At 40.4% G+C, this 24,076-nt stretch overlaps 1 protein-coding gene across 6 annotated transcripts in view; it reads right to left on the reverse strand.

The window, feature by feature from the left end:
- Positions 1 to 24,076, reverse strand: part of qdpra (quinoid dihydropteridine reductase a) — a 152,745-nt gene that overhangs the window by 9,006 nt on the left and 119,663 nt on the right. For all 6 annotated transcript variants that reach the window (XM_061891742.1, XM_061891737.1, XM_061891739.1 and 3 more), the window contains 3 exons: positions 21,937 to 22,077; positions 14,822 to 14,930; positions 7,084 to 7,167 (listed from right to left, as the gene is read on the reverse strand). In XM_061891742.1, the coding sequence (XP_061747726.1) occupies positions 7,084 to 7,167; positions 14,822 to 14,930; positions 21,937 to 22,077 (334 nt within the window). The remainder of the gene's footprint in view (positions 1 to 7,083; positions 7,168 to 14,821; positions 14,931 to 21,936; positions 22,078 to 24,076) is intronic.

Raw genomic sequence — 24,076 nt, forward strand, 5'->3', positions numbered from 1 at the left:
CGTTAATCAATTCATGGCATATGGTACACTCAGCATCAAGGGTTGGAATTGGGGGTTAAATCACCAAAAATTATTCCTGAGCGTGGCCCCCGCTGCTGCTCACTGCTCCCCTCACCTCCCAGGGGGTGATCCAGGGTGATGGGTCAAATGCAGAGAATAATTTCGCCACACCTAGTGTGTGTGACAATCATTGGTACTTTAATTTTAACTTTAGCTAACAGAACAAACAGGCTCAGAGACCGCTTCTTTCCCAGAGCTGTCACCATGTTGAACTCTAACTTTTAATAATACCATCAATAAATACTATCCTTCGAGTGCAATACGTCCGACACGGATTGTTATTTATTACTTCGGTACCCTTCTCATGTTCTGTATATTGTACAGTATTTTGTATTTCTAGAGTGTTTTGTATATTGTACAGGATTGCTTATTATTTTTATTGGATAGTAGTCTGTTTATTTCAATTGTTAGTTTTTTTCCTTTTCTTGTGTTATTTATTTCACCCCATATTTGTTCCCACTACCGCACCTTAAGTTGGAGTCTTTCAATCAATCAATCAATGTTTATTTATATAGCCCCAAATCACAAATGTCTCAAAGGACTGCACAAATCATTACGACTACGACATACTCGGAAGAACCCACAAATCTAATTATACGCAAATATGGAGATAGGTTGATTGGCAACACTAAATTGGCCCTAGTGTGTGAATGTGAGTGTGAATGTTGTCTGTCTATCTGTGTTGGCGACTTGTCCAGGGTGTACCCCGCCTTTCGCCCGATTGTAGCCGAGATAGGCGCCAGCGCCCCCCGCGACCCCAAAAGGGAATAAGCGGTAGAAAAATGGATGGATGGATGGATAATGACAATAAAGTCCATTCTATTCTATTTAATTTATCAACAACACTCAGAAACGCAGCCAGATTCGCTGGGCCTGAGGGCTCATCTAAGTTGAAAAAGATTTGCAAATCCTTGTATATTGTTTTTATTTACGAATTACACAACGTACGAATTTGACTGGTTTTGGGTTTTGAAAAACAACATTACAAACATGAGTCAAATGTGAAGTATATTTATATAGCGCTTTTTCTCTAGTGACTCAAAGCGCTTTACATAGTGAAACTCAATATCTAATGTTTACATTTAAACCAGTATGGGTGGCACTGGGAGCAGGTGGGTAAAGTGTCATGCCCAAGGACACAACGGCAGTGACTAGGATGGCGGAAGCGGGGGGGATCGAACCTGCAACCCTCAAGTTGCTGGCACGGCCGCTCTACCAACCGAGCTAAACCTTCGAGTGCAATATGTCCGATACTGATGGTTATTTATTACTTCTGTACCCTTGTCTTGTTCTGTATATTGTACAGTATTTTGTATTTCTATAGTGTTTTGTATATTACACAGGATTGCTTATTATTTTTATTGGATAGTACTTGGATAGTACTTCAATTGATAGTTTTTTCCTTTTCTTGTGTTACTTATTTCACCCCATATTTGTTCCCACTACCGCACACTAAGTTGGAGTCTTTAATCTCGTTATATGCAAATATAATGAAAATAAAGTCCATTCTATTCTATTCTATTTAATTTATCAACAACACCCAGAAACGCAGCCCGAGGGCTCATCTAAGTTGAAAAAGATTTGCAAATCCTTGTATATTGTTTTTATTTACGAATTACACAACGTACCAATTTGACTGGTTTTGGGTTTTGAAAAACAACATTACAAACATGAGTCAAATGTGAAGTATATTTATATAGTGCTTTTTCTCTAGTGACTTAAAGCGCTTTACATAGAGAAACCCAATATCTAATTTTTACATATAAACCAGTATGGGTGGCACTGGGAGCAGGTGGGTAAAGTGTCTTGCCCAAGGACACAACGGCAGTGACTAGGATGGCGGAAGCGGGGGGGATCGAACCTGCAACCCTCAAGTTGCTGGCACGGCCGCTCTACCAACCGAGCTAAACCTTCGAGTGCAATATGTCCGACACTGATTGTTATTTATTACTTCTGTACCCTTGTCTTGTTCTGTATATTGTACAGTATTTTGTATTTCTATAGTGTTTTGTATATTGCACGGGATTGCTTATTATTTTTATTGGATAGTACTTCAATTGTTAGTTTTTTCCTTTTCTTGTGTTACTTATTTCACCCCATATTTGTTCCCACTACCGCACACTAAGTTGGCGTCTTTAATCTCGTTATATGCAAATATAATGAAAATAAAGTCCATTCTATTCTATTCTATTGAATTTATCAACAACACCCAGAAACGCAGCCGGATTCGCTGGGCCCGAGCTCATCTAAGTTGCAAATCCTTGTATGTTGTTTTTATTTACGAATTACACAATGTACCAACTGGTTTCGGGTTTTGTAAAACACGATTACAAACATGAGTATATGCATGGAAGCTCCATCAGTGTGTGAATGTGTGTGTGAATGGATGAATGTGGAAGTAGTGTCAAAGCGCTTTGAGTACCTTGAAGGTAGAAAAGCGCTATACGAGTACAACCCATACAACCATTTATATAGCGCTTTTTCTCTAGTGACTCAAAGCGCTTTACATAGTGAAACCCAATATCTAATGTTTACATTCAAACCAGTATGGGTGGCACTGGGAGCAGGTGGGTAAAGTGTCTTGCCTAAGGACACAACGGCAGTGACTAGGATGGCGGAAGCGGGGGGAATCGAACCTGCAACCCTCAAGTTGCTGGCACACGGCCTGGCCTCTGACGTCAGCCACAATGAAAGCATTACTGGTGTCTGATACCAATCGGCCACGTTGAAGAGCTGTTATCTACAAAGCATATTGAATTTGCAATTTATTGGACAGACGAATGGTCCCTGGTGATGCGGACCACGCCCAAAGCGGCCGCAGCGTCACCAAACAGAAAGTATTGATGGCTTCTTGTTGAGGGAAGAAGTGATTATTCCCATCTTTTCCTGACAAATCACACCCGCTTGTTTTTTTCCACACCAGCGACTCACCGGCACCGTCGGCGCAGCGTTTTTTTACGACGAACATTCGTCACGTGCCAGGGTCAGAGAGGCAATAAAAAGGAAAATGATTGGAATGATAGTAGCCGCCTTTCATTTCCCGCCATGCAGATGCAGTTTCTATTTGTGTCTCCTCAGTCGCGGACGCTGATCCCGTCTAATCAGATGTCTGAAAGGCGGGCCCAACCCTTGCACGATTACGACACCTTTATTAATGCACAAATCTGTATTTACGAACCCCGTTTCCATATGAGTTGGGAAATTGTGTTAGATGTAAATATAAACAAAATACAATGATTTGCAAATCATTTTCAACCCATATTCAGTTGAATATGCTACAAAGACAACATATGTGATGTTTTTTGGAAATAATCATTACCTTTAGAATTTGATGCCAGCAACACGTGACAAAGAAGTTGGGAAAGGTGGCAATAAATACTGATAAAGTTGAGGAATGCTCCTCAAACACTTTAGAACAGGGGTAGGGCCAGACTGCATCTGGCTCTTAGATAAATCTTAGCGGACATTGCTTAACACGATAATTATGAATAATTTCGCTGATAATCACAGTGCTAAAAATAACGTGCAAAATATAAAACATTCTCATGCATTTAAATCCATCCATCCGTTTTCTACCGCACCTGTTCAAGAAGTCGCATTAATGGTAAGAAGTATTTTATGTCACGATGGGGCGGTCGCAGCTTGCTGCAGGGTCGTTCCCCCAGGAAGGCAGACGGACTACTCGGGACACGGCATTTAGGTAAAAACATGATTTAATTTAAACTAAAAAAAAGATACAAACAAAAATCGCTCGCAGTGGAGGCACAACTTGGGCTGAGGAACAAAGCTAACGCATAAACAGACTATGAACATAAATCAAACAAAACTTACTTGGCATGGCATGAAGCACGAAACTAATCAGCACAGAGCAAGAAAAGATCACATCGACGCCAGGGCGACTGCCTGGCAAAGACGAGCTTAAATACTGCCTCTGAATAGTGCTCCGAAACAGGTGAGCGGGCATTTTGTCCACCAGAGACAGTAACCAAGGAAACCAGACAAGGGAGTGGAAAAAAACAGGAACTTAAAGAGTCCAAAGGACAAACAGCACATGGCCAAACAAAAACATGATCAACAGACATGACATTTGATTTATTATTGGTTAGCTTCAGAATAACAATGTTATTAAAAAGAATAAGAGACTTATTATACTCTAAAAATGTTGGTCTTACCTAAAAATGCACGCATTTAGTTGTATTCAGTGTTAAAAAATATGATATGGCTCTCACTGAAATACATTTTGAAATATTTGGCTTTCATGGCTCTCTCAGCCAAAAAGGTTCCCGACCCCTGCTTTAGAACATGGGTGTCAAACTCTGGCCCGCCGTGTAATTTCATTTGGCCCTTGAGGCAATATCAAATTAACATTAGAGCTGGCCTGCCACTGTAACACCGCATTCACCACCAATACTCATACTCGTCAACCCTCCCGATTTTCCCGGGAGACTCCCGAAGTCCAGTTGCGTCCTCCAGTCAGCAGCCCTTCCCCTCTACCACACACAACACAGGAGTTGACGACTGCAGCATGAGAGGTTTGCTGATGACGCTTGATGACTTCATCAAACCGCCGCGAGCGTAGCATAACAACAAGAGTGTGTTGTTGCCGGTGCTGTAGCTGTGGCTAACAAGCGAGCTCGCTCGGTGACTGACTAACGACGCCCTGTCTATGGTTTGGGATTATTTTAAAAGTGTGTCTGACGGATAAAAAACTGGCAATTTGCAATAACTGCAAAAAAGTTGATTATGCCAGGAGGAACCAAGACGTCTTCCTTTAATACAAGCAATTTGATCTCCCATCTCTTCAAGAATTATAAGGAGATATACGATGAATACAAGCGAAAGATAAATGAAAAGCAAACACCGAAGGCAGCTTGGAGAAAACAGAAGTGCCCTGTCTCAAAGCAGCATTTCAGAAGCTCTGGCTGACTGGTAGTCTACTTCAAGCACTCACCACTAGCTTGCAGCACATTTGTGTTACTCATACAAATACGTTAGAGCAGGGCAGATTGAGCCCAGTTTATAATTTCCTGTCATACAGTATGACAGGCAGTCTACTAGAGGAGGACTATGTTATTGTTTATTTTATTACTCTAGTATACTCTGGACTGAAGCTGTGTGCCTTCATTGATTTTGTAGCTGTTTTGAGGCATTTAAAAAAAATTAAAAATAGGTGCCAGCGCCCCCCGCAACCCCAAAAGGGAATAAGCGGTAGAAAATGGATGGAAAAAAAGAATGCACTTTGTGAAAGTCAAAGTATAGTATTTCCCATAGTTGTAGTCCGTATCAGGATTATCTCAGGGAGAGGATGTCCCAAATTCCAAGCTGTTTTGAGGAATGTTAAAAGAAATAATGCACTTTGTGACTTCAATAATAAATATGGCAGTGCCGTGTTCGCACTTTTTCCATAACTTGAGTTGAAGCAGCCCTAACTCTTCCGGGCTTCAATAGTGGGCTGGGTTCGGGGGGCGGAAGTGTATATTGTAGCCCGGAAGAGTTAGGGCTGCATGGGATTCTGGGTATTTGTTCTGTTGTGTTTATGTTGCGTTACGGTGCAGATGTTCTCCCAAAATGTGTTTGTCATTCTTGTTTGGTGTGGGTTCACAGTGTGGCACACATTTGTAACAGTGTTAAAGTTGTTTATACGGCCACCCTCAGTGTGACCTGTATGGCTGTTGATCAAGTATGTCTTGCAGTCGCTTACTGTTTCAACACAAGCCAAATACTACATATGGCTAGGTTTGTACGCTGTTTGTACAGGTTATAAGGGTGCTAAAGACAGTGCCTCCCAAGTGCCCCCATAATATTGTTCAAAAATCGAGGATATACAATTATGACACTGAAAGCGGCATCCATATAAAACTTGCGGGCCGCACAAAAATTAAATTTTCATATAAAGGTGCGGGCCGCACAATGCTTCAGAGCAGGGGTGCCCATTACGTCGATCGCGAGCTACCAGTCGACCGCGGGGGGTGTGTCAGTCGATCTCCAGCCAGGCTTTTAAAAAAAATAGACCTAAAAATTAGTGATCATCAATCTTCACCAAGACGTCACTTAAATGACATTCACGGTACCGGAGGGTCTTGTGAGATGACGCTGGCTGCTGCAAGATCATTATTATGAAAATATGACTGAGAGGAAGGCGAGAAACACTTTTTATTTCAACAGACTCTCGCGCCGTGCCTTCCGTCAAAACTCTAAAGGCCGACTGCACATTTCCTATCTTCACAATAAAAGCCCTGCTTCATGCTGCCTGCGCTAACTAAATACAGAGTCTCGGAAAACTGGCGTGCACAAGCGATCCCTCAGAAAGCTGGCGTGCACATCACTTGTGCACGCCAGCTTTCCGAGACTCTTATTTTGTTAGCGCAGGCAGCATGAAGCAGGGCTTTTATTGTGAAGATAGGAAATGTGCAGTCGGCCTTTAGAGTTTTGACGGAAGGGACGGCGCGAAAGTCTGTTGAAATAAAAAGTGTTTCTCGCCTTCCTCTCTGTAATTTTTATAATAATGAACTGGCAGCAGCCAGCGTCATCTCACAAGACCCTCGGGTGCCGTGAATGTCAATCAAGCAAGCTACGGAATTTGCCGCCAATCTTTTCTTGTAAAGTGTATGGAAGCTGGATGAAATAGATGCCAAAAACCGGCGTTATCATCATTACTCTCTGATTCCAATCAATGCAAGTCATCAGAATCAGGTAATACACCAACTTATATTCTTGTCTTTGTGAAAGAAAGACATCTATATGTGTTACACATGCTTGTATTATCATTAAACACATTTAACTTGTTTACAAAAATGTCTCTTTCATAAATAAATAAATATAAATGATATATATAAATGAGGTAGATCCCCTCGAGTTGGTAAATTGAAAAGTAGCTCACCTGCAGAAAAAGTGTGGGTACCCCTGCTTTAGAGGTTAAATGATTATTAATGTAGCAATAAGGACACGCGTTTCCATTCCAAAGACTTACAGCTTAAGAAATAACTCACATTTGCAGAAGTACAGAGCAAAAAAACCACTCACTCAGCAATATACTCTAGCGGTGTCCACGCCCCGAAGTCGGCATCAGGCATGAACTTCCTGTTCATCGGCGTATCCAAGGTAACGCTGGAAAAGGAGGCAGATGACAATCAGTGTAAGCAGCTGGCTGTGACACATAATCATTTGTGTATTTTTTTTTTTTTTAAACACAGCACGTTTAATACCAACATTTATTCATCTCGTGACACATTTTTTGACAAGCCTCTTATTAGTCTCTGCAAGTGTACCCAATGCTGTGTCCCGTGAGCGTATTTAAGCATCACGAGGCGGGCGCAAATTAAAGAAGCCACTCATTCAGCATCAGTTGTGTGACCCGCAGTTGGCGTGGAAAAGCAAAAATGCAAGTCATTGGGCTAATACAAAACAGATGTGACAGCCGCCCTCCAGGCTGCTGCTGCTGCTGTTGGTGCAGCATGCAGCCACAGAGAAGGCACCGGCCAGATACACCCCTCTTGAAATGTGTTTATTAAAAAAAAAACAATATAAACTATCATAATGATTATGCAAAAACCAGGACAGCAAAAGATTTGCAAAACAATATTTTGTCCACAGCCCTATTTATTATTTATTTATCCTTAAGCAACCTTTCAAGAAAAGTATCTCTGGTGAATACTTGAATACAGTTCTACAGTATAAATAATACACACATTTGACTTGCATTGATACACAAAAGGCAGCTAAAGCGACAATGTGTGACACATTAGTGCCACCGAGTTCATCAGCTCATTCGCTGGGTTCATGGAATGTGGCATTCAAGTGTAGTAGGAATTTCTAAACAGAGCCTCTTGTGATGATTGTAATAATCGTTGCAATGATGATTGTTGATCACATCAAAATCGATGCCCATTTCTCAGTGAACGCATCAAACACCTCACCTCTTTTTTTGAACGCCAGATGAGTCGCCCGCTGGCCTGTTCTAAAAATAGCTCAAATAGCAGCACTTACCAGTGAGCCGCCTCTATTTTTTAAATTGTATTTATTTACTAGCAAGCTGGTCTCGCTTTGCTCGACATTTTTAATTCTAAGAGAGACAGAACTCAAATAGAATTTGAAAATCCAAGAAAATATTTTAAAGACTTGGTCTTCACTTGTTTAAATAATTCATTAGTTTTTATACTTTGCTTCTTATAACTTTCAGAAAGACAATTTTAGCGAAAAAATACAACCTTAAAAATGATTTTAGGATTTTTAAACATATATACCTTTTTACCTTTTAAATTCCTTCCTCTTCTTTCCGGACAATTTAAATCAATGTTCAAGTAAATTTATTTTTTTATTGTAAAGAATAATAAATACATTTTAATGTAATTCTTCATTTTAGCTTCTGTTTTTACAACAAAGAATATTGATGAAATATTTATTCAAAATTATTATGATTAAAATTCAAAACAATTATTCTGGCAGATCTAGAAAATCTGTCAAATCAAATTTAAATCTTATTTAAAAGTCTTTTGAATTTATTTTCCAATTTCTGTTCTGGAAAATCTAGAAGAAATAATGATTTGTCTTTGTTAGAAATATAGCTTGGTCCAATTTGTTGTATATTTTAAAAAGTGCAGATTGGATTTTAACCTATTTTAAACATGTCATAAAAATTCTAAAATTAATCTTAATCAGGAAAAATTACTAATGACGTTACATGAATTCTTTTTTAAATTTTTTCAAAAAGATTCGAATTAGCTAGTTTTTCTCTTCATATTTTTCGGTTGAATTTAGAATTTTAAAGAGTCGAAATTGAAGATAAACTATGTTTCAAAATTAAATGTTCATTTTTTTCGTGTTTGATCCTCTTTTGAACCGTTCAATTAAGAGTTTTTTTTCATCATTTATTCTCTACAAAAAAACTTCCGTAAAAGGAAAAAAATGACAGAATGACAGACAGAAATACCCCTTTTTTTAATATATATAGATTTATTTATTAAAAGGTAAATTGAGCAAATTGGCTATTTCTAGCAATTTATTTAAGTGTGTATCAAACTGGTAGCCCTTCGCATTAATCAGTACCCGAGAAGTAGCTCTTGGTGTCAAAAAGGTTGGTGAATCTGGTATACATTAAAGATGTCATGACTGTTTTGATATATTGGTGCGAATAAATGGTGCATTTTTTAAAATCAGATTAATCACTCTTTTGAATTTGGATTATTCATGATTAATCACAGTAAATGACTTGCCAACATCATTTGAATTAACCTAAAAAAATACCCCCAATATTTTCACACAAATGTAAAATTAGAATGTACCGTATTTTTCGGAGCATAAATCGCTCCGGAATATAAGTCGCACCTGCCGAAAATGCGTAATAAAGAAGGAAAAAAAACATATATAAGTCGCATTTTGGGGGGGAAATTTATTAGATAAAACCCAACACCAAGAATAGACATTTGAAAGGCAATTTAAAATAAATAAAGAATAGTGAACAACAGGCTGAATAAGTGTACGTTATATGAGGCATAAATAATAGGGATGCACCGAAATGAAAATTTGTGGCCGAAGCCGAATAAAATTTGAACGCTCGAATACCGAATAATGAATGCAGTTTTTCATAATTTTTTTAATATTGCATAAATAGCCTAGAATAAATATTTACACGTTTTTCAAATAAAGTATTTTTTATTGAATATTGACATTTTTTTAATATTCCAGTAGCCTTTGCTTTTCCAAAAAAGCACAACGTTTTTCATTTATATTAGGCCTTCAAACAAAACATGCATTCCAAAAAAAAAAATAAAGTGCATTAAAGTGGATAAACCCACAACAAATGAATTATTGTCCTTTTGACAAAAGTCTGCTTAGCCACAATAGATATGCTAATAATATAAACAGAAGGCTCAAGTAAATCTCAATTACGTGTGTGCTTGTAACCTCATACACTTATACAGGTAGCCTACACAACAATCCAATCCAATCCACTTTATTTATATAGCACATTTAAACAACAATAACGTTTCCAAAGTGCTGCACAGCCATGTTAAAAACAATTGTAAAAAAATATATAAATAAAAATAAAAATAAAAAAAGTATATATATATATATATATATATTATGCTCCACCAATGACTACAACAGGCTAATAATGTAAAGAGAAGGCTCAAGTAAATCTCAATTAAGTGTGTGCTTGTAACCTCATACACTTACACAGGTAGCCTACACAACAGGCTAATAATGTAAACAGACGCTCCACTAAATCTCAAAGAGTGTGTGCTTGCAACCTCATACACTTATACAGGTACACAACATATCCCAACGTCACTGCACGTTGGTTGATTGCGTCACTGCGTCAAAAAATTGCGTCACACGCCACTATTCGGCCTTGTTTTTAACTCATTCCACCGAAGGCCGAATGTGGCTTTTTTTGCCATATTCGGCCGAATATATTCGGTTACCCATTAATCGGTGCATCCCTAATAAATAACCAACTTTATGGTAAGAGTCATTCAAATAACTATAACATATAGAACATGCTATACGTTTACCACACAATCTGTCAATCCTAATCGCTAAATCCCATGAAATCTTATACGTTTAGTCTTATATTATCTGATATTTTACGATAATGTGTTAATAATTTCACACATAAGTCGCACCCCTGGCCAAACTATGAAAAAAACTGCGCCTTATAGTCCGTAAAATACGGTAATACACAACGTTTTTTTTAATGTACGTAATCTATTTTCTCATATGCTGGAAAAAATATTATCCACAGTCCTATTTAAATGTCGTATTTGTGTCGGCCTAGTGACTGACCTTATAACAACCCACGCCGTGTTTTACATCGGGTCGGCGTGGCGCAGTAGGAGAGTGGCCGTGCGCAACCCGGGGGTCCCTGGTTCAATCCCCAACTAGTACCAACCTTGTCACGTCCGTTGTGTCCTTGAGCATGACACTTCACCCTTGCTCCTGATGGGTGCTGGTTAGCGCCTTGCATGGCAGCTCCCTCCATCAGTGTGTGAATGTGTGTGTGAATGGGTAAATGTGGAAGTAGTGTCAAAGCGCTTTGAGTACCTTGAAGGTAGAAAAGCGCTATACAAGTACGACCCATACATAAATCTTGGTTTTTTTCCAAGATGGCGCTGCTGCAGGCAGGAGCTCTGTGCTCTTGTATCATCCTTTTGTGTTTCCTTCCCTCTTGTTTTCATGTGTTATTATATTTTTTTGCCTTTTGGTCCGGGACCCTTTGGGACTGTGTGACAAGGGGTGTCACTTTAGTGACCTCTGTGGTGCTTTTTTTGTGGACTTCTGGATCTGCCTCCCGGGAGCCTTTTGGCCATGGAGACCAGCTGCTGGGTGTCTGCCACACCGGAGTCGCTTTGGAGGGACTGGAGGAGATAAGGATGAGGGGACAGGACTGTGGAGCTAGCACTGAGCGCTGGGACGGAGAGGCTTCGCGGGGTCTTGGCTGGGTGAGCAGGTGTCGGACACCTCAGTCACCTTGGGCGTATCCTCACTCATCCATGCTGACTGGACACTGGCCGAAAGTGGAGTCGGCTGTCTTGGTTGCTTTGTTGGGTCTGCTCCTGTCTCTGGCCATGCTCCCTCCACCCCAGCGGACGATGGCGTGGAACACCGCAGAGGCCACCACAGTGGATATGTTTATTTTACTTTTTATTCATAGCTGTATATAGAAGTGTCTGGTTGTATCTGCTGCTTTAATGTCTTTAATGTCCTCTGTGTTCTTTGATGTCTGATGTTTCCCTTTTACACACATGTAAGAGGGATGTGTTCTATGGCTATGAGTTGTTGTATTTTTCCCTTGGCCTCAGTCTGCACCCCCTCTCCAGGGCCCAGGCTAAGACCGATTTTTTTATTTTAATCTTCTATTTTTTTCTCCCCTCCCCTTGTTTACCTGTATCTCATCTTTTTTTGAAAGGGGCGCTGGAAGCCGGCAGACCCGTCAGCGATCCTGTTCTGTCTCCCTTTAATGTTTGTCTGATCTTGAATGGGATTGTGCTGAAAATTGTAATTTTCCTGAAGGAACTCTCCTGACGGAATAAATAAAGTACTATCTAATCTAATAAATCATTCACTGTCTTTGTAAAGGAGCTCAAAATAGTGTAAAAAAAATAATTTAAAATAAACCAAAATAAATTGCGCGACTAATCTAACTAATGGGATATTTTTCAGGGGAGTTAACTCGTAATTTTAAACAGCCCTAATTTTTATATGTTGGACTTTTGTTTTGTTTGTAATTTCCTGTCCTGTGCTTTTATTTTGTTGTACCCAATTGCTGGTTTTGTATTTCCTGCAGTGTTTTATCCCTGCTTCAGAGCGCTGTTCTCCCCAGCTGCTTCTGGTTGGCAAACAGCAGGCTCACCTGAATTGATTAACGTGGACCCCGACTTAAACAAGTTGAAAAACGTATTCGGGTGTTACCATTTAGTGGTCAATTGTATGGAATATGTACTGAACTGTGCAATCTACTAATAAAAGTATCAATCAATCAATCAAACTGTCCCTGGTAGCCAACCAGGAAGGTTTACCTGCCAGCGTTGCTTAACAGTAGGGCTGGGCGATATGGCCTTTTATTAATATCTCAATATTTTTAGGCCATGTCACAATACACAATATTTATCTGGATATTTTGCCTTAGTCTTGAATGAACACTTGATGCATATAATCACAGCAGTATGATGATTCTATGTGTCTACATTAAAACTTTCTTGTTCATACTGCGTTAATATATGCTACTTTTCAACTTTCATCAAGAGGAAAATCACAACTAAGTCAATTTACCACAACTTAAAACAGTTATTAAGCAGTGGCACAGACATTCATGTCATTTCCAAAACAGAAAGTACAAGATTGTCAGAGACATTTTAAAATAAGTGCACTTTAGTGCATGATGACACAAAGATGACATATTAAAACAACACTAATTCAAAGTGCACTTTTTGTACAGAATGCCAATACAATACTTTAAAACAAATAAAGTGCATTTTTGTGCATGATGTCACACAAGATATTTCAATAAGTGTCACATAAAAGTGTCACAAGGTATTTCAATAAGTGTCACATAAAAATGAGCTGCATAATCGGTTCCTGCGGACGTTATCTCCTTTTGTTGTTGACTATATATTTTTTTTCATACGGTGTTGATGTGGAAATGGTTGCTTCGGGATTTTGTTGGTGTGGCACCGACCGGAGATGTTGACATGCGGAGTTTAAAGCACTCCTCATTCTGTAGCGGGTGACTTTTCAAATGATGCTACATTAGAAGTGCTGCTGTTTTTTGTAGCAACGCTTTTGCCGCATAATTTTTCTTGGTAATTAACAGAGGTGGGTAGATTAGCCAGAAATTGTACTCAAGTAAGAGTACTGTTACTTTAGAGATGTATTACTCAAGTAAAAGTAAGGAGTAGTCACCCAAATATTTACTTCAGTAAAAGTAAAAAGTAATTTGTGAAAAAACTACTCAAGTACTGAGTAACTGATAAGTAACCTGATTAGGGCAACAAATAATGCACAAAAACATAAAAATAGCAATGCGCAAATTCAGAGCCAGGAATATCTCTTAAGCAACTAAAACAATAATATATATTAAATAATAATACATTAAAATAAAAAAAATTGAGGCAAATTGAGCCACAATAACTTAACAGCACCATAGGCTCAGTAGGCATTCATCGATTGATTGATTGATTGAAACTTGTATTAGTAGATTGCACAGTACAGTACATATTCCGTACAATTGACCACTAATGACCAAGTCGAGGTGATCTACCTCATATATACATACACACACATATCATATATATATATACACAGTATATAATTTATAGTTATTTATTTTGCCGTTTTTGTTGACATGTTAAAAGGTGTTTTAATGAATATACATGCATGTGTAACACATATAGATTCCTATCTTTCATGAAGACAAGAATATAAGTTGGTGTATTACCTGATTCTGATGACTTGCATTGATTGGAATCTGACAGTAGTGCTGATAATGTCCACTTTTTCAAATGGAGGAGAAAAAAAAGTTCCTCTTTTCTGTCTAATACTACATGAAAGTCGTTGGTTTTTGGCATCTTATTCGTCCAGCTTCAATATTTGTTTTTATACACTTTACAAGAAATACATTGGCGGCAAACTCTGTATCTTGCTAGCTTGTTTGTTCTGGCTTTCGGAGACTCTTATTTTATTAGCGCAGGTGCAATGGAGCGGCACTTTTATTGTGAAGACAGGAACTGTGCGATCAATCTTTAGGCTTGTGACGGGAAGTACGGTTGAAATAAAAAGTGTCTTTTTTAACAGGTCGATAAAAAAAAGTAGCGAGTAGCGAGCTAAATGTAGATAAATAGAGCGGAGTAAAAGTAGTGTTTCTTCTCTATAAATATACTCAAGTAAAAGTAAAAGTATGTTGCATAAAAACTACTCTTAGAAGGACAATTTATCCCAAAAGTTACTCAAGTAGATGTAACGGAGTAAATGTAGCGCGTTACTACCCACCTCTGGTAATTAATTATTCCTTTTTTTATTACCAGATTCGCACCTTCTCTCTCTCGTATTACCACCCTCACCTCATTAAGCATCACAGCTGACGTTACCATGTCACTACTTCTCTGCTCTGCGGGAGTGTGTAACATTGCACACGCGACGTGTGTAAGAAGGTGTGTTTTTTCTGTTTAAAATTTTGGCCCACTCTGTGTTTGAGTTCGACACCCCTGATTTAAGGTTTGTGAGTGCATGATGGGCTGATGAACATGGAAATTTGAGCACTTACGGCAAGATGGCGACCGCCGCGGCCCCTGAAGGCATCCCACTGTTTTTGGTGGCCAGACTTTGACACAGCTGGTGCACGGCGGCCTTGGCCATCCCATACCCGACCATGCCTGAGGGGGAACAAATGAAACTTGACTTAGCGCACTCAGTTTTTCCAATGTTCATTTGACATAAAGTGTCTTTATACGAGACTCTGGCATTGATGATGTGGCCCACGGAATGTTCTGTAGCTTCAGCATATGGATCCAGTAAGTCAAGTACCTCCCCATTTCCAAAGAATCTCAAGAATTCCGCCTGGTGCCGTCCCATGACACGCTCATAAAATGAGCCAATGGCAACAAGGGGAGTTGGTGCCACTTCCCTCTGATGTTTGTGTTCCCTGCGAGAGCTGATTTAGTCAAACATGACGCAGGAGGTGGCGGTGTGACCGCAGGTTAGCCTGAGGATGCGGACGTCTGGGAGCGCAACGGCCTCGGGTTCGATCCCCGCGCACTGTCACTGGCGGAGCTAATTGCCTCGTTTGTTTTTGTAGTGTCGTTGATCCATAGCGGTGTCCAAACTTGTAAATAATGGGATAAGGGGGTTGTCATGGCAACGTAAAAAGAATGATTTGTGGAGGTCACGCAGCATCAGGTGGACTTTGGCAGCAAAACATTTTCTAACAAAAATAATGAATCAAGTATGTATATATATATATATATATATACATATATATATATATATATATATTAATAAACAAAATAAAATATATAATAATATATGTATTTTTAATTGATGTATGCATTATATATATATATATATATATATATATATATATATATATATATATATATATATATAATACGTACAATAATTATATATTTTATTAATTTATCTATATAATATATATTTTACATTTATCTAAGAAGTTTAAAAGGCAAAATATAAATGTAAGTATATTTATATTCATTTTAATAAATACGTAAGTTGATTTATTTATCTATTTAGCTATCTACACATACACAGATATTAGGGGTGTCAAAAAAAAAAATCTGATTAACGCATTTCTTACTTGTAATGATTCTATCTATCCATCTTCTTCCACTTATCCGAGGTCGGGTCGCGGGGGCAACAGCCTAAGCAGGGGAACCCAGACTTCCCTCTCCCCATTCACTTCGTCTAGCTCTTCCCGGGGGATCCCGAGGCGTTCCCAGGCCAGCCGGGAGACATAGTCTTCCCAATGTGTCCTGGGTCTTCCCCGTGGCCTCCTACCGGTTGGACGTGCCCTAAACACCTCCCTAGGGAGGCGTCCTGGTGGCATCCTGACCAGATGCCCAAACCACCTCATCTGGCTCCTCTCCATGTGAAGGAGCAGCGGCTTTACTTTGAGTTCCTCCCGGATAGCAGAGCTTCTCACCCTATCTCTAAGGGAGAGCCCCGCCACCCGGCGGAGGAAACTCATTTCGGCCGCTTGTACCCGTGATCTTATCCTTTCGGTCATGACCCAAAGCTCATGACCATAGGTGAGGATGGGAACGTAGCTCGACCAGTAAATTGAGAGCTTTGCCTTCCGGCTCAGCTCCTTCTTCACCACAACGGATCGATACAACGTCCGCATTACTGAAGACGCCGCTCGCACTGTAATGATTCTAAACAGATTTTTTTTTTTTTTTAATTCTCTCCTGTTCAGGCAAATCATATTGTTGATGTAGATCAGGGGCGCTCACACTTTTTCTGCAGGCGAGCTACTTTTCAATTGACCAAGTCGAGGAGATCTACTTATAATTTATATTTATTTATTTATGAAAGAGACATTTTTGTTAACAAGTTAATGGTGTTTAATGATAATACAAGCATGTTTAACACACATAGATTCCTTTCTTTCATGACGACAAGAATATAAGTTGGTGTATTTGATTCTGATGACTTGCATTGATTGGAATTAGACAGTGGTGCTAACGTCCGCATTTTCAAATGGAGGAAAAAAAAAGTCCTCCTTTCTGTCCAATACCACATGAAAGTGGTTGGTTTTGGCATCTCATTTGTCCAACTTGCATACTCGTTTTTAAACACTTTGTTATGAGAGTAGCATATGTGTGTGGCCCTTTAATGTCTGGCAGCAGGTGAGTGACGTCAGTGAGTGTGCGGGTGGGCAAGCAAGTGAGAAAGCGCTCGCTGAGGGCGGGGGAGAAATACATTGGCATCAAACTCCGTAGCTTGCTAGCTTGTGCACGCTAGCTTTCTGAGACTCTTATTTTGTTAGCACAGGCAGGATGAAACAGGTCTTTTATGGTGAAGACAGGAACTGTGCAGTCGGTCTTTAGAGTTTTGACAGTAGGTACGGAGTCTCTAGAAATAAAATGTTTTTCTTTGCGTCCGCCCTGTTAGTGATTTTTTTCTTAAATATGAGCTCGCAGCAGCCAGCGTCATCTCACAAGATCCTCGGGTGCCGAGAATGTCAAACAACTGACGAAGTGAAGTTTTGGTATGATTGATGATTGCTCATTTTTATGTCTATTTTTTAATGCCTGACTTGAGATCGACTGACACACCCTCCGAGATCGACCAGTCGATCGCGATCGACGTAATGCCCACCCCTGATGTAGATTATTCATATCTGCGGTACAGATTTATTTTAGAAAAGAGAAGTGCTGGATATTTCTCTTGTGTGTTAGACTTTATTAAATGTTTGGAAAGCATTTTTATTGAAAAAAAACCAGTTTTCTTTTAAATAATATAGAAATTGATCAGTGCTGTTTATCGATTTTGTGGAGGAATGTAGTTAATCATAGAACTTCTCATCCAATATTATTAAGAAATATAGATTTTAAATCGAGAAGCAATTCTCAATCGAGTCGTCACCCCAAATGATCGAATCCAATCGAGTGGTGCCCAAAGATTAAAGGGGAACATTATCACAATTTCAAAAGGGTTAAAAACAATAATAATCAGTTCCCAGTGGCTTGTTGTATTATTTGAAGTTTTTTTCAAATTTTTACCGGTCTCGGAATATCCCTAAATAAAGCTTTAAAGTGCCGTATTTTCGTCTCTCTGCGAAGACACTGGCCATTTCCCTGTGACGTCATACAGTGCTGCCAATGTAAACAAACAATGGGAATACCACAGCAAGATATAGCGACATTAGCTCGGATTCAAACTCGGATTTCAGCGACTTAAGCGATTCAACAGATTACGCATGTATTGAAACAGATGGCTGGAGTATGAAAGTATTGAAGAAGAAACTATAGCTATTGACGCTATTCATAGCCATAGCATGGCCCAATAGCTGCGTTAGCATCGCCGGTAAAATGTGCGGACCAAACGATCAGGACTTTCGCATCTTGTGACACTGGAGCAACTTAAAACCGTCGATTGGTAAGTGTTTTTTTCGCATTAAATGTGGGTGGAAGGAAACGTAATATAGTTGCAAATGCATCTACAGGTTATCCATACATCTCTGTTCCATGTCTGATTTAGCACCGCCGGTAAATAGCATGTTAGCATCGATTAGCGTAGCATGTTAGCATCGATTAGCTGGCAGTCAACATCAACAAAACTCACCTTTGTGATTTTGTTGACTATCGTTGCAAATGCATCTGCAGGTTATCCATACATCTCTGTGCCATGTCTGCCTTAGCATCGCCTGTCAAATGTGGAGACACTCTGGCACATTCAATGGGGGTCTGGCGGCAGACACTTTGGCTTCTTCGGGCCAGTGGTGCAACTTGAATCCCTCCCTGTTAGTGTTGTTACACTCTCCGACAACACACCGACGAGGCATGATGTCTCCAAGGTTCCAAAAATTAGTCAAAAAAACGGAAAATAACAGAGCTGAGACCCGGTGTTTGTAATGTGAAAATGAAAATGGTGGGTGTTACCTCGGCGACGTCACATTCTGACGTCATCGCCTCCAACGTGATAAACAGAAAGGCGTTTAATTCGCCAAAATTCACCCATTTAGAGTTCGGAAATCGGTTAAAAAAATAGATGGTCTTTATTCTGCACCATCAAGGTATATATTGACGCTTACATAGGTCTGGTGATAATGTTCCCCTTTAACAGCCCTAATAGATATATATGTAAATGTGTATAAATACCGTATTTTTCGGACTATAAGTCGCAGTTTTGTTCATAGTTTGGCCAGGGGTGCGACTTATACTCGGGAGCGACTTATGTGTGAAATTATTAACACATTACCGTAAAATATCAAATAATATTATTTATCTCATTCACGTAATAGACTAGATGTATAAGATTTCATGGGATTTAGAAATTAGGAGTGACAGATTGTTTGGTAAACATATAGCATGTTCTATATGTTATAGTTATTTGAATGATTTTACCATAATATGTTACATTAACATACCAGGCCCCTTCTAAGTTGGTTATTTATGCGTCATATAACGTACACTTATTCAGCCTGTTGTTCACTATTCCTTATTTATTTTAAATTGCCTTTCAAATGTCTATTCTTGGTGTTGGGTTTTATCAAATAAATTTCCCCCCAAAAATGCTCTTTATAGTGCGACTTATATGTGTTTTTTTCCTTCTTTATTATGCATTTTTGGCAGGTGCGACTTATCATTAAGTAGAAATCTTTATTTATAATTGAATCACTTGTTTTTAGTTATTTTTATATCTTTTTTTCCAAATAGTTGAAGAAAGACCACTACAAATGAGCAATATTTTGCACTGTTATACAATTTAATAAATCAGGAACTGATGACATAGTGCTGTATTTTACTTCTTTATCAACCAAAAATGCTTTGCTCTGATTAGGGGGTACTTGAACTAAAAAAATGTTCACAGGGGGTACATCACTGAAAAAAGGTTGAGAACACTAGTTTATAGGGTTAGGCAAAATAAGTGCTCAACTTCAGCCTAAAAAACCCTTTCGCTCTGTAAAATTGTCAATTTATGATTTAATTGATGTAAAATTGTTTATTTTGTTGATCACAGACCGAAGAAATAATTAAGTAAACTTTCCATCCATCCATTTTCTACCGCTTATTCCCTTTGGGGTCGCTGGTGCCTATCTCAGCTACAATCGGGCGGAAGGCGGCGTACACCCTGGACAAGTCGCCACTTCATCGCAGTCAACTCAACTAAACTAAACTATACTTATAACACAGCGGTATAGCTCGGTTGGTAGAGTGGCCGTGCCAGCAACTTGAGGGTTGCAGGTTCGATTCCCGCTCCTGCCACCCTAGTCACTGCTGTTGTGCCCTTGGGCAAGACACTTTACCCACCTGCTCCCAGTGCCACCCACACTGGTTTAAATGTAACTTAGATATTGGGTTTCACCATGTAAAGCGCTTTGAGTCACTAGAGAAAAGCGCTATATAAATATAATTCACTTCAGAACACAAAGCTAAGATCTATATCAGGGGTAGGGAACCTATGGCTCGCGAGCCAGATGTGGCTCTTTTGATGACTGCATCTGGCTCTCGGATAAATCTGAGCTGACATTGCTTAACACGATAAGTAATGAATAATTCCACTTGTAATCAGAGTGTTAAAAATAACGTTCAAAATATAAAACATGCTCATGCATTTGAATCCATCCATCCTTTTTTCTACCGCACTTGTACAAGAAGTTGCATTAAGGGTAAGAAGTAATTTATTTATAAATTGGTTGGCGTAGGATTTGCCCTCCTGGGGGTTCTCCAGACCACCAAACACCGACATGAGAGCCTGTTTCAGGGTTACAATATTGTTTTACTTTTCAATAAGTCTCTCAGTTGCTTTCCAGCAATTGTTTTTTTCTCTTTCGTTCTCGCTCGCGCTCTGGCTCCAGCCCCAACCCTGTCTCTCCTCCTGGCTGCTACTTATAAACAGAGCGACAGGTGATTAGATAACAAGGCCAAGCTGGGCCATTTACGCACCTGTCGCTGATTTCGAGGCCGATTATGGCAACACCCCGCTTCGCTGCAGGCCCGCAGGCCACGCCCCTTCCACAGTTCGCTTTAGAATAACAATGTTATTACGAAGAATACGAGACCTATTATACTCTAGAAATGTTGATCTAGCTTAAAAATGCACGTTTAGTTGTGTTCAGTGTTAAAAAAATATTATATGGCTCTTAGAGAAATACATTTTAAAATAGTTCGCTTCTTGGCTCTCTCAGCCAAAAAGGTTCCCGACCCCTGATCTATATGTTTTGTTCAGGGAGTTTAGCATATTTTAAAGTTAAGTTTGAGCTACATTAGATTTAAATTTAGCATCTTTAATGCACAAAACATAGTTGATAAAGTTCGGACACCTCTGTTAGAAGGTGGAGTTCATGTTAATCTCACATTTGTTTTGTTTGGCACGTTTGAACTTTCGGAGTTTACCCTCATGAAGTCTTTGCTACTTTTGAAATATTTACTCGGCTTCACGGTGGCAGAGGGGTTAGTGCGTCTGCCTCACAATACGAAGGTCCTGCAGTCCTGGGTTCAAATCCAGGCTCGGGATCTTTCTGTGTGGAGTTTGCATGTTCTCCCCGTGAATGCGTGGGTTCCCTCCGGGTACTCCGGCTTCCTCCCACTTCCAAAGACATGCACCTGGGGATAGGTTGATTGGCATCACTAAATTGGCCCTAGTGTGTGAATGTGAGTGTGAATGTTGTCTGTCTATCTGTGTTGGCCCTGCGATGAGGTGGCGACTTGTCCAGGGTGTACCCTGCCTTCCGCCCGATTGTAGCTGAGATAGGCGCCAGCGCCCCCCGCGACCCCGAAAGGGAATAAGCGGTAGAAAATGGATGGATGGATACTCGGCCTCATTTGGTGAGTGCGGGAGAGAAGGCGATCGGTTCGTGGCGAGGTCAAACGAGCAGCTGATGGACAAACAGGCCCATCAAATCATCGACTTTCTGCTTATGAGGCCCGCTCATAAAGCGCTACCAGAGAATCCTTTCGCGATTCTTCGTTTCGGTTTGTGGCTCGGATCCATTTTATCGACAGCCTTCTGCCCTCGCTGTCGTGAGCCTCCGATAAGAGCCTTGATTCTCTCATTGATGGCCTGCAGAGCTTTCTATTGCACACATAATCTGTATTGACAAGTTGGACAACAAACACTGCCTTTCTCTTTCCCGCCCCTTAAATAGATCGATGGCTGTTACCGTGACGACAGGTCACAGGTAAACAAAGGTCTCACCTCCGGTCCCTGACAGAGCGGGTTTGGCCCCCGCCAAAGTCAACAGACCGCCTGGTTTCAGGTGCAGAGCTGCCAGGTGGCTGGAGATGGTGGAGGTCCACACGCTTTGTTTCCACATCAGATCCGCGTTTTTGTACAACTCTAACAGGGAAAAACACACGTCACAATTTCAGATATCTTTATACTTCTCTTGTACCTTGAACATTTAAATAGTTAAATATTCTTGACTGTACACACAAAACACAAACCAATTCAGTTTTTCCACCTAAGATTTTTATTATCAATACATTTCTTGGTTATACAAATGCAATATTTATGTAGCCTAATCATTTTTTGAGGGGGTTAGTGTAAGTAGAATATAAAACTAAACAACTTCTAATTACTGTACTTCTGCAAAAGTCTTATCTACAATTTAAAAACAACATTTTTCTGGCTTTCATGGGATTGATTGATTGATTGATTGATACTTTTATTAGTAGATTGCACAGTACAGTACATATTCCGTACAATTGACCACTAAATGGTAACACCCGAATAAGTTTTTCAACTTGTTTAAGTCGGGGGTCCGCGTTAATCAATTCATGGTAAGTCAGTAAAAGTTAATTTTAATCGGAGATGACATGTTTAAGTGTTTTATTTTTTATAACTTTGTGGAGGGGGGCGTGGCCTGCAGGCCTGACGTGGAACAGGGTGTGCTAGGACTATTGTAGTGGCGTTCTGTACAAAAAGTGCACTTTAATTTAGTGTTGTTTTGATATGTCATCTTAGTGACATCATGCACAAAAGTGCACTCATAGCTTGTTTTAAAATGTCTCTGACAATCTTACACTTTCTGTTTTGAAATGACATGAATGTTTCTGCCACCTCTTAATAACGGTTTAATAAATACAGTTTTGGTCAATTGACTTAGTTGTGATTTCCCTCCCTGCATGAAAGTTTAAAATGAGCATGCAGTGTGAACAAGAATGTTTTAATGTAGACACATAGAATCATCATACTGGTGAGATTCCATCCATCCATCCATCCATCCATCCATCCATCCATCCATCATCTTCCGCTTATCCGAGGTAGGGTCGCGGGGGCAACAGCCTGAGCAGGGAAACCCAGACTTCCCTCTCCCCAGCCACTTCTTCTAGCTCTTCCCGGGGGATCCCGAGGCGTTCCCAGGCCAGCCGGGAGACATAGTCTTCCCAACGTGTCCTGGGTCTTCCCCGTGGCCTCCTACCGGTTGGACGTGCCCTAAACACCTCCCTAGGGAGGCGTTCGGGTGGCATCCTGACCAGATGCCCGAACCACCTCATCTGGCTCCTCTCGATGTGAAAGAGCAGCGGCTTTACTTTGAGTTCCTCCCGGATGGCAGAGCTTCTCACCCTATCTCTAAGGGAGAGCCCCGCCACCCGGCGGAGGAAACTCATTTCGGCCGCTTGTACCCGTGATCTTATCCTTTCGGTCATGACCCAAAGCTCATGACCATAGGTGAGGATGGGAACGTAAATCGACCGGTAAATTGAGAGCTTTGCCTTCCGGCTCAGCTCTTTCTTCACCACAACGGATCGGTACAACGTCCGCATTACTGAAGACGCCGCACCGATCCGCCTGTCGATCTCACGATCCACTCTTCCCTCACTCGTGAACAAGACTCCTAGGTACTTGAACTCCTCCACTTGGGGTAGGGTCTCCTTCCCAACCCGGAGATGGCACTCCACCCTTTTCCGGGCGAGAACCATGGACTCGGACTTGGAGGTGCTGATTCTCATTCCGGTCGCTTCACACTCGGCTGCGAACCGATCCAGCGAGAGCTGAAGATCCCGGTCAGATGAAGCCATCAGGACTACATCATCTGCAAAAAGCAGAGACCTAATCCTGCGGTTACCAAACCGGAACCCCTCAACGCCTTGACTGCGCCTAGAAATTCTGTCCATAAAAGTTATGAACAGAATCGGTGACAAAGGACAGCCTTGGCGGAGTCCAACCCTTACTGGAAATGTGTTCGACTTACTGCCGGCAATGCGTACCAAGCTCTGACACTGATCATACAGGGAACGGACCGCCACAATAAGACAGTCCGATACCCCATACTCTCTGAGCACTCCCCACAGGACTTCCCGAGGGACACGGTCGAATGCCTTCTCCAAGTCCA

This window comes from Nerophis ophidion, linkage group LG29 (assembly GCF_033978795.1).
Source record: "Nerophis ophidion isolate RoL-2023_Sa linkage group LG29, RoL_Noph_v1.0, whole genome shotgun sequence".
In the NCBI taxonomy this organism is placed as follows: domain Eukaryota; kingdom Metazoa; phylum Chordata; class Actinopteri; order Syngnathiformes; family Syngnathidae; genus Nerophis; species Nerophis ophidion.